This window comes from Manihot esculenta, chromosome 6 (assembly GCF_001659605.2).
Source record: "Manihot esculenta cultivar AM560-2 chromosome 6, M.esculenta_v8, whole genome shotgun sequence".
Taxonomy (NCBI): Eukaryota; Viridiplantae; Streptophyta; class Magnoliopsida; order Malpighiales; family Euphorbiaceae; genus Manihot; species Manihot esculenta.
The window spans coordinates 27,476,170-27,487,324 of NC_035166.2; the positions used below are offsets into that span (position 1 = coordinate 27,476,170).

Sequence of the window (11,155 nt, forward strand, 5' to 3'; positions counted from 1 at the left end):
TCTGATGAGAACATTTTATCAAAATTTAACATGCTTTAGAAATAAGAATACTATCAACTAAAGTTTACATGGGAATTTGCTTTTTGATGAGAATATTTTATTGAGAGGCTTATTGTCCCTTGAAAAATTTTAAATTATTTAGAAATATTTAAATATTTTTACATGAAATAAGTAAATTTACCATTAAATTTTTATATATTTAAAAAATTATTAATTAGTCTTTATTTCAAAATTACTTAATTAAAATATTTTATAATTTTAAATTAAACTCTTTAATTTTTTTTATCAAATAAAATTTTAACCATCTTTAATATTTATGCTATTTAAATCATTTAATTTTAATTATATATTCTATTTAGTTTCTCCCATTCTCTAATTTTTTTTCAATTTAAAAAATTATTTTTACTTTTAAGATTTCAACACCAAAATATAAAATTATTTGCTCATTATTTAATTCAATTTTACACATTATTTTTATTATTAAAAAATAATTATTTCACTTGATTACTAATTTATTTATATAATTGAAATTATTTATTAACTACCTAAATTTAGAGAAATAAAATTTAAAATTTTCTAAATAAAAATATTTTATGAGTCTATTTAAATTACAACAAAATAAATCTAGAAAATATAAGTTTAATGGGTAATAGACTAGATAATTTAAATTTAAAAATTTTTAAATATAAATCAAGTATTGTTTTTATAAATACCAAGTTAGACTATTTAAATTTTTAAAAAAATGAAATTGAATGGTTGTTTTGATGAGTAATAAATTAGAATATTTAAATTTATAAAAAATAATTTTTTATTGTAAATATTATATTAAATTATTATATTATTTTAATGATTTTATTTGTTTTACAGATTTATATACCACAACTGTGGAAAAAAAATTTCTGTGATAAATATTATTAAAAATTGATTTTATAATAGAATAGAGATGAACCACAACTTACATTAAAAATATATTTATATAATTATTAATATATTTTAATCAATAAAAAATAAATAAAATTATATTTAATTATAATATTTTATTAATTTTTTGTAAATTTTTTTAATATATATTTATTTTTTTTATCACTTACTTAAATTAGCCCCTAATTTTCTGCCCTGCCACTGCTACTGATTTTATCATAAATTATTATACTTTAAAGATAAAAACACTATCAACTAAAAGTTTTTATTTTCCTTTTTTTGTGAAAATTATTTAAAAAATATGTTTTTAACGTACAATCGATGAGAACCATGATAGTTGTGGGGAAAATAATATGTATCGAGTATTAAAAAAATAGTATATACCAAATATACCATGATAGTTTTTAACATTTCATAATTTGAGGAGATTCCTCAACATGGAACTCGAACAGGTACTATTGCCACCCTGCTTACGCTTGTCCATTATTGCTTGGCAAGAATTTGAAGTAATCATACACAATAAGTAAAATAAACAGCATGAAATGCCAACCTAATAAGAGAACAACATGTATTAAAACATTATACGTTATTTATACGATGGGTTTAGAGGTTATGTAATGAGACTTCAACTAATTAAGCTCACATAACAATCCCTGAAAGTGATTCTGTCCAAAAACAGAGCAAAACCAACAACCATAAGCCCATGCATTGGTTGGTTAATGCCAGACTTGTTATCCTTGTGTTTTCTGGCTAGACAATCTTCACAGCCATCAAGATCACTCTCTGATATAGAGCTCAGAAACCGGCGATCATCCTAACAATGGGAATAAAAGAAGAAAACTTATAAATTATTCGCTGGCAGAGCAACATTCGCAAGTTCTCCACATTTTTTTTCTTTATTTTTTTTTTATCTGAAACGGGAAATCAAAGTAAATCTGACCGTGAATGCCCATCACTAAGTTTTAATTTCAGGACAGATCAAATGATTGAGCAATAAAAGCGGCTATTGCAATTTCTTCTCATTTGTAAACAAGAATAAATTTCAATCGATAATGAATAGGTACATAAAACTCCTCTATTGTTCAGGACAATACAATAATTCAACTTTTCCTCTCCGCTTCCACTCCAGATTTGTTAAACTTGTAAAACTCTATGAATCTGAAATTTCTAGTTCATTTACAATTTCTCCGGCTAAAAAATTTTCTTTAAATATACATGAATAGTTATCTGCACATCCTTTTAGAATCTCTTCCTATACTCTTTCCCTGTTCTGCGTACTCTTATCTTCAGAACACCAAGAAAGAGAGGAACTTGCAAGAAAATATATATATATATATGTATATATTTCATGTATATTTTGAGTCCACCTATGGAACCTGCAACATTGACTCTTTAGCAATGAAAGGAAACAAGCTCGCTAAAGATTAGATGCATTATTAAATTTATGAGGAAGATTACATACCAGAGCTGTTGGTATGAGGTTATGGCAGGTAGTGTCACAAGGAAACGGACAATCAATCTCGTTGGTACCATTTCTGTTAAAATACCAATCCCCAACAGCTTTTGCAATGGTCTGCAAAAAATGTATAGATATTACTGAGAGTGAGTCTATTTTGAGTTTAATCAGTAGTAAATAAAGAAAAGGATATCACCAAAAATGGCCTCTTAAGTACTGCAGTAAACAACTGTACCACGTCATGTATCCGAGGAGAGTTGACTGCTAACCATGTCTCCTGGGATTCACTTTGGCAATGAGCAAAGCATGAATTTATAAACATTCCCCACTGACTGAAGTTCTTGGAGAAAGATCTCAAGGCTAACAGCATATTTTGCCTGAAACCTGGATAAGATGATAACAAGTTACCAACATCACAATCATATAAGTGATTGCATTTATATAGTTTCTCCGTTTTGGAATTAATGTAGAATCATTAGGCCATATGAAGAGACCAACCTTGCAATGTGTCTATCTGTTTTTCATTACATTGTGCTGTGTTATTTTTACAACCCTTCCATTGTCCAAGCAAGTCAGCAGAAGGAGGCACCAATATATGGTTGAACTGTTAAAAATTTCAAACCCTCCGTATTAACATATGGTTTGAAAAAGTTGCGTGTTATGTATAACACTATTCAGATTGGAGAAGGTTAGAATATACTTGGAACACATCATAAGCTGCATTCAAGATGAAGAATGGTGGTGTTATGAACTTCAACGCATGCTGTGGAAAAAAGCACTGCATGATACAAAAATAACACAAACATTAGATCTACCAAACAGCAAGCAAGAATAGGGGGATAATAGGAGTCTTTGGAAAATTTTACCAGTTCTGGATTTTTGCTAAAGAAATTGGTGCATTTTTTATTGAGATTTTTCTCAACTCCCTACAATGAAGAATTTCCACAATAAATACAACTAGCAAGATATATCGCACGCATTAAACAATTAAGTATAACATTTACCTTTTTTTTGTGCATAATATATATAAATGTCTAACATGATTATTAAATATGAATAGTTCTAGCATTTAGATGCTGTGTCAGAGTACTTTTATCATTTGCTAATCCTTTAACCACAAAACTGCACTTAACCATGAAGCCGTTCTTCTAACCCCAGCACTAGCTAACACCTAAAGAATGAAACATAAAAGGCAACCTGCAGACTGATGGGCCGAGTCCAGGTGACATGAAAACAATTAGCTCCACATTTATAGTCATACATGGCAGTGGTAGATCAAGAGTTGTACCTGCAGAGTAACAAGTTTTGCGTAGAAGGACCTCATAGTGTACTTCAAGCTGACGTCTTTTCTGTTAAGGGAAAAAGAAGAGAACATTTTAAAGGAAAGGATAAAAGATTCCTGACACCTTCCTAAAAACAGCAATCTTACTCGTCCAGAAAAAATCCTGCATCACTCAAGCACTTCACAGTGGCATTTGGTAACATCTTTGCTAAGCCGTCGCAATGAAGAAAGGATGATAACCCCCCAGCAGAGCAACCTGAAAGCAAAGCCTATAGAAAAGACTAAATGAATATCAAAATTGCAAAAGCTTTAGTTAATTCTGTTGATTTAGCCCATGGTATCCCCCAGTCATAGCTGCAGCATTCATATACTATAAACAACGCTTCAATCCAAATTTTAAGCATAGCCCATGTCAGATATTGCTCTGAGGATGTTTTACCTGACGCGCATGTCCCAACCCTTTAGGGAGAAGGTCTTGAATAATTGCTTCCCAAATCTTTTGACCCCTGAAATAAAGGATTGACGTCTGTATCGTGCAGACAAAGGGTAATATTAATTAAAAACAGTAATACCCCTTTATGGTAAGCCGCATAACTTGCAATTGAACATGGCATAATCACTGGTGAAGGAAAAGAATAAGGCTTGGGTGAAATAGATACCCCGTTTTTAAACATGGCATCTCCACCAAATGAGGCTCCATCACAATATCTAAGCTTTACACGGTTCCAATTGTAAAAATCTGATTAAGGATTAGAAATAATATAGTGGTTATAAACCAGAGCAAAAATGCAAGAAAACATATAATATCAGAAGGAAAATCTGGAATGAAGTGTTGATACTTCATTAACCATATATCTATGATAGCCAACTCATCATGCAAATGGGCATAGCTTAATTAACTATTCGTGTTTAGTTGAATGCAAATTCATTTTTTTTGCACATTGGAAGCTAAGGTTATTAAGCCTCTGGATTTATTCATCTGCAACTAGACAGCTTAAATTTCTATGCACATTGGATGCTAACTTTGGTCTTTCTTTAGCCAACCTTTAGAGCAGGACAGTTGTTTCAGTCTACAACAAAGGGTGGTATTACAATTATATTGATGAAGCACATGACAACCCGACTACGTTGAGTAAAATGACTTGACAATTGGCATTCGTTCTCCTTGATTAAAAGGACAAATAATACATAATACGCATAAGATTATGCACCGATATTTCCCTGTAATTACTGGGGAGTTGACTACTTGGGGAATTAGCAGACGAAATTTTGGGTAAGGATTCAGGGAAGTACACTTTTCTTTCTCTTTCTTTCTTGTGGGAGTGCCTGACAGGGCACACTTGTAATTAGGGGAATCCGTCAGACAAAATGGGCCGACAAAAGTAAACGACAAAAGCTGAAAAGTAAGACGCTAAGCCTAAGCCATTGCTGTATCGTGCTAGGCCGTCAACTATTCACCACGTCAAAAGCCAAACAGAGAATGTGAGAGAAATGGACATGTCACTAGATTTTCGGAAGTACCCTTCGTCTATCAGGGAAATATAGCTATATTTCGGTTTACCAGGCTCGAAAGTACTAATGATTTCCGAAACATGATGATCTAACATATGTTCAGCTGGTTAACTTGAAGATCATTTCAGTTTTTTTCTAATGATTAAGAGAAAAAAGCGTTGTGCTCCAGGACCGTTGAAACGGGTTAAGAAGGAGGCGTACCTGGATTTAGAGAGGCGTTGTTGCTTAGTATTCCAGAGAAGGTCGCCAGCTTGTTCATGTACTTTGTAGATCCACGGCGTGTATTGGCTCTCTCCAAACATGATTTCAAATCATTGCACCATCCACCTCCCTAGTAAGAAGAATGGTAAAAGGTGAAAAATTATCCGACTAGTAAGAAGAATGGTAAAAGGTGAAAAATTATCCGACTGATCACTATCAGTTTATGTCAACTATCAGTTTATGTCTCTGATACAGTCAATGAATTATACTGTATAATTTTGGGCTTTTGGCAAAATTAGGGGCGGGAGAAAACTTAAACTTATTTGTGGATTTAGGGTAAATTATTTACGGATTTGGGGTTGGACTGCCAGGTGGCAGCCGAAAAGAAAACCTGCCGCTTGTTTAACCGGCGCCAGGGCCTGGCGCCATTTTAAATGGCGCCAGGCATTATGTTTTTTTTTTAAGAATGGCCTGGCGCCGCTTAGAGTGGCGCCAGGCCATTCTTTATTTTTTTATTTTTTTTTATTTTTTATAAAATTATAAAATAATATTATTATATAATTAAAAAATCACTGATATTATTTAATAATAATATTATTGTATTAATTTATTAAAATAATAAAAAATTTTATCATTAAATAAATATATATAACATTATTAAATTATTTTTATATATCTAATTACAATCGAATTGTTTTTATATATCTAATCGCAGTATAATATTAATTTTATAATTATGAAATTATAAATTACAGTAATTTTTTTATTTAAAAATTAATAATAAAATTTATTCAATATTAATATATTAAAGCACTCTAAGGCTTAGCCTGGTGGAAAGTGCATCCTGTAGCCTTGAAAGGTCTAAGGTTCGACTCTCCCAACCCCTATTTCAAAAAAAAAAAAATTAATATATTAAAATTATAAAAAAATTATTATTATAAAAATATCTAATATTATTTAATTACAACCGAAACTACTTAGATCGTTAGTACGGAAATGTCAAGACTCTTTTCACGTCAGACGGTTATTTAATTTCTTCAGCGAGCAAAGCTGCGAATTAACTGGATCCAGACTCGCAGGCAACTCGATCTGTCCCGTGTCTGGATCAGGACCGAATATGCTGGACCGGCTAAATAAAGTGGGTTTCTGAGACCTTAGACCTATTTCACTTTTTCGGGTTTAATTTCCCTTAGAGTGAGAAAAGTCCAGCAGTTATTAAATTATATAATAATATATTTCATAACTCTCTAAAACATTAGGACATTAATATTATTATGTACGACTGGATAATAGCAATTCAATAAAAATAAATTTAATTTTTATAATTTTAAATATTTATACACTCATATATTAATTAATTAATATAATTATAATATTTTAATAAATAAAAAATAAATAATGGCCTGACGCCACTTAGAATGATATATTTCATAATTCTCTAAAATATTAGGATATTAATATTATTCTGTATGACTGCATAATAGCAGTCTAATAAAAATAAATTTAATTTTTATAATTTTAAATATTTATACACTCATATATTAATTAATTAATATAATTATAATATTTTAAATAATATATAATATTATTATTAAATAATATGAGTAATTTTTAATTATATAATAATATTATTTTATAATTTTATAAAAAAAATAAAAAAAGAAAGCCACTCTAAGTGGCGCCAGGCCATTTTTAAAAAAAAAAAATAATGCCTGGCGCCATTTTAACAGGCGCTAGACCCTGGCGCCTGTTAAACAGGCGGCAAATTTTCTTTTTGACTGCCACGTGGCAGTCCAACCCCAAATCCGCAAATAATTTATCTCCAACTCTAAACCCACAAATAAGTATTCTCCGACCCCTAATTTTGCAAAAATCCCTATAATTTTTGCTTTTATAACTCGCCAAAAATGAATTATATAAAAGTCGTCTGGCGGGCCTGGCCTCATCCAGACCGTCAAAATCCGTAGAGGCCCTCCATTATCGGTCCCCTAAAAAGTGAAGGGCAAGTTGCAAAGGCAACATGACAAAACACATAAAAAACAACGGTGTCGTATTGATTTTCCACGTAAAAAATACTGGAGACCTTCTAATCCAAGTTTGTTTTGCCATAATTTCTCTGGTTAATTTTTCTAAACTACAACGGGAAAGTTACCTCAAACTGCAAAATCCAGTTGCGTACTCCAGCGCCGAATCCTCTGTGCAGATGATATGCAGGCAAACTTCCATCCAAGCAAACTACAAATATTCACCGCCCAAACAACAATGGAAAAGTAAACACCACAAAAAAACACCCAAACAATAAAGGAAAAGTAACCACCACAAAAAAAAAAAAAAAAAAAAAAAAAAAAAAGAAGTAGAAATAATCATTGCCCGATAAACAACAACCATAATAAAATAATACATTGTTTTATTATTATATAACAGTAATATTAATTAAAAAGAAAACACTTACATGCTCCGAGAGCCGTCGCATTTCGAACCACGGTCATGTTCACCAGAAGCTGCTGCGGCGGCACGCAAATGCAGAACGAGCCGCAATTTAGCAAGATAACCAGCACGGTTACTGCTATAATATTCATCTTCGCAGCAATATTGCTCTCGTTTGGAAAGTCGAAGACGAAGAAATTTATAATGAATCAAATCCTTCACCAATCTGGAATATAGAAGAGAGATTATAGACGAAGCAGATCAATTAAGATCCCAATACCATATTAACAGAGTTGAAAACAACGACACAGTATCGAGCGAGCTGAGAAATCAGAGTCGACGCGAATGATATTTATGGAAATCGTCAGAGCACGGGACCATCCGTGATGTGTCATTGAATGCATTTATCCACAATCAAAAGGAGAAAGGAAAGGCTGGAGTCTCAGTCTCCTTCAACTGGAAGGAGAAGGACATCGCCCAACTTTATAAAGGAAACAGACAAGTGACTAATTTCAGTAAAATCTACAAAAACGGAATCAAAGGCAGAGCAGATTAAAGCAAGAGAAGAAGTTTATATTTTATATATGACAAAAATAAAATGGGACTAAAAATAATTTAAATAGAGATAATGAATTTAGGAAGGTGCTGAACTTGGAGGACGATTTAGGAACGTGAAGACGATTGTCGTATTAAGGAAAATTAAGAGAAAGGTTCCAAACAGAGGACCCACTGATATACAGATGGGAAGGAGGGAAAAGAAAATGAAGGAACTTGGTTTTGGGGACCCACAGGGCCAACAGAGACGTGGTCTCGGATATGGACAATGGACCAATGTCTGGTGGGTTGATTAGGGGAGAAGCGTGGGGTTTGGTTAGATTTTTACGCAGTAGTTGGTAAGGAAGAGTTTGATCAAGGCAGGTCTTTCTTGTTCAAATATTTGGCCAACTTATGCGTGATTGGCGGTGCTTTCTAAGTCTCCACTTTGGCGCAGCCTTTACGCTAACTAGAATGCATATGGTCTTTTAAACTGTAGTTGAAGATTAACACGTAAATAATAGTGAAAAATACTCATGAGCCCAACCTGAAGCCCCGCGAATGCAACCATCGGCATCGGCCTTCACCACCTTTGAGGTGTTAATATCTCCCCTCGCGGTGCTCAAGAAATTGACATCCCGCTCAGATCTCGGGTCAAATATTCTTGAGCAAACAATATTCAAGCAGGAAAAAAAAAAAAAGGAAGCAGCAGCATTAATATGGCCGAATAAATTTCTTGATACCAATCAATAACATAGATGATCTTCGACTTCCCATCCGGGGTCATATGCAATCCGGCAGCAGCTGGGTCAACTCCAGAATCTAATTTCAACAACAAATCACAATAAATCAAGCTCCTCTATTAAGCCCAATCTTCCCCAAAAAAATAGAATGATCGTTTGAGTACCAAATACAGCGATAACGACGCCGCGGCCATCATACCCGGGATGAGCTCAATGAAGCGATCCGCGCCAATCTCCTTCTTCGGCATGAGAGAGGCCAAGAAGGTGAATTCGTTCAGTTTGAGGCTACAGAAAGAACCATTCTCATCTCCACTGCCGCCAACACCGCCGCCAACTACTGTGCTACTAGAGGAACAATGCATGGCACTTATACCACTCTCATGATTACTCCCACTGCCTCTCCATTATCTCTCTTCTTCATTTATTATTGGTATTGACGAGCCTTTTGTGTATGATGAGCGAAGGGGGAGAAATAGTGCACTCCAGATGAAAATGATGGTGTTCTGGCCCAATAGATGCTCTTAAATAGGGGCTTGGGCTTTGCATTGGGAATATTGCTGTAGTCTAAGGGCGTTTTGGTAATATTGATGGGAGTGGAGGCAGTTCGAGGGCAGTCGTGCCACCTGATGAAGTGGCAGCGAGTGGCTGTGGGCGGTGGTGTTGTTGGATATGGATTGGGTTCCGTAGTTCTCGTATGCGGGGAGATTATTATTTGTAATGTCATGCAGCTCTCACTCGCGTCACTTCACTTGAAAAATAATGGGAAGTGGATAATATTAATATTATTTCCCTTTTTTTTTCTTTTTTTTTTTAGTCAGCATTCTCTTTTTTCTATGGGAATAAGCATTCTTTATGAGGATAATCCATAAATTTTACCCTTCCAATAAAATCTTTAATTTCATCCATTTTTTTAAAATTAATTGATACCGTTATTTTTTTTCAAAATCAAATAACTTATTATGTAAAATTTTCCATGTCTAATTCATTAAGGAATTCAAGATATAATTTAAAAAAAATAAATAACAATATCTCTTTAAATAACTTATCAATATTTTATTATAATAAAATTTAAATTTTATAATTGAATTTTATTAAAATAGAAAACTCACATATTTGAAAGTTATTTCTTTAAACAGTTTTTATAACTGAGTCTTATTAAAATAGAAAATTCAGATATTTAAAAGTTATTTCTTTAAATAATTTAATATACTTTATAATAATAAAATTTAAATTTTACAATGAATCTTACTAAAATAAAAAAATTTTATTTAAAACTTTAGTCTGTAATAGAACATGAACGTTTATTAAACCGGAATGGATCATAAAAAGGTCCATTCAAATTTATAACTTTTAATGACTCTTTGGTTACTATCATTAATTTATCCACTTTAGATTTTTTTTTGATAAAATAATTTCACTTATTACCCATATAAATATTATTTTATTTTATTTATATTTATTTTTTTTAAATAAATAATATAAGTCATAACCTATTTAACTTATTTTTTCTAAATTTTTTTTTTAAATCTAAATAGCTCACAACTATTAGTCCTAATACCCTTTCTTTCTAAAATTTTAAAATTTACTTCATAGGCATATAATTTGTAATACCCGGCTAGACCCCGACACCGGAATTCCAACTTTCTGGTGGAATCTCTGTTGGGATCCGGAAATCTCGGATGTCGAAACCTCTAGAAGGAAAAAAAATATGTTTTCTAAAATGTTTTTACATATTTTTATGGTTGGTTTTGAGTTAAAAATGTTGAAAGAAAAGAAAAGTTTTCTTTGAGGGAAGAACCCAGGTTCAGCCGCCGAACCTCAAGTTCGGCCGCCGAACATGGGGTTGTTTCGGGAGTGCTTTAGGCCTCCGAAGGTACTCTGGTCAGCCACCTATAAAAGGCCCTCTGTTCATAAACGGACGAGTTTTTCTCTCCATTTTCGGGCATAGGTGAGTTATTGCCCTTCCCTCGTTGCTTTGATGTTTTTCCTTCAATCTTCCAAGGTTTTTATAAGTTTTATCTTTGTTTTGAAGAGTTTTAAGCTTAGATTAAGGTTTTGGAGCTTGGAGACCTTCGGAGC

The 11,155-nt window shown here is 32.5% G+C and overlaps 1 protein-coding gene across 6 annotated transcripts; it reads right to left on the reverse strand.

The window, feature by feature from the left end:
- Positions 1-1,475: 1,475 nt before the first annotated feature.
- LOC110616469 (pectin acetylesterase 9) lies at positions 1,476-9,580 on the reverse strand. Of its 6 annotated transcripts, none has more exons than XM_021758830.2 (15): positions 9,276-9,578; positions 8,881-9,155; positions 7,825-8,025; positions 7,525-7,607; positions 5,373-5,502; positions 4,319-4,398; positions 4,099-4,185; positions 3,807-3,928; positions 3,666-3,726; positions 3,244-3,303; positions 3,078-3,155; positions 2,876-2,981; positions 2,574-2,761; positions 2,384-2,494; positions 1,476-1,735 (listed from the first exon to the last, which is right to left on the reverse strand). In XM_021758830.2, the coding sequence occupies exons 3-15, from the start codon at positions 7,949-7,951 to the stop codon at positions 1,547-1,549; spliced, it is 1,422 nt and encodes a 473-aa protein (XP_021614522.1). In that variant the 5' UTR covers positions 7,952-8,025; positions 8,881-9,155; positions 9,276-9,578; the 3' UTR covers positions 1,476-1,546. The 6 variants fall into 6 exon arrangements, with proteins under 6 accessions (XP_021614522.1, XP_021614520.1, XP_021614523.1 ...); XM_021758828.2 differs by having other exon boundaries at positions 9,241-9,578; XM_021758831.2 differs by having other exon boundaries at positions 2,613-2,761; positions 9,241-9,575.
- Positions 9,581-11,155: the final 1,575 nt, after the last annotated feature.

Excerpts from the sequence above, each read along its gene's own strand:
- LOC110616469 (XM_021758830.2), bottom strand. The coding sequence starts at position 7,951 with ATGAATATTATAGCAGTAACCGTGCTGGTTATCTTGCTAAATTGCGGC. Across the intron at positions 4,399-5,372 it reads CAACGCCTCTCTAAATCCAG|ATTTTTACAATTGGAACCGT; the intron begins GTACGCCTCCTT and ends ATCCTTAATCAG. Across the intron at positions 2,495-2,573 it reads TACTTAAGAGGCCATTTTTG|ACCATTGCAAAAGCTGTTGG; the intron begins GTGATATCCTTT and ends CATTTTTTGCAG.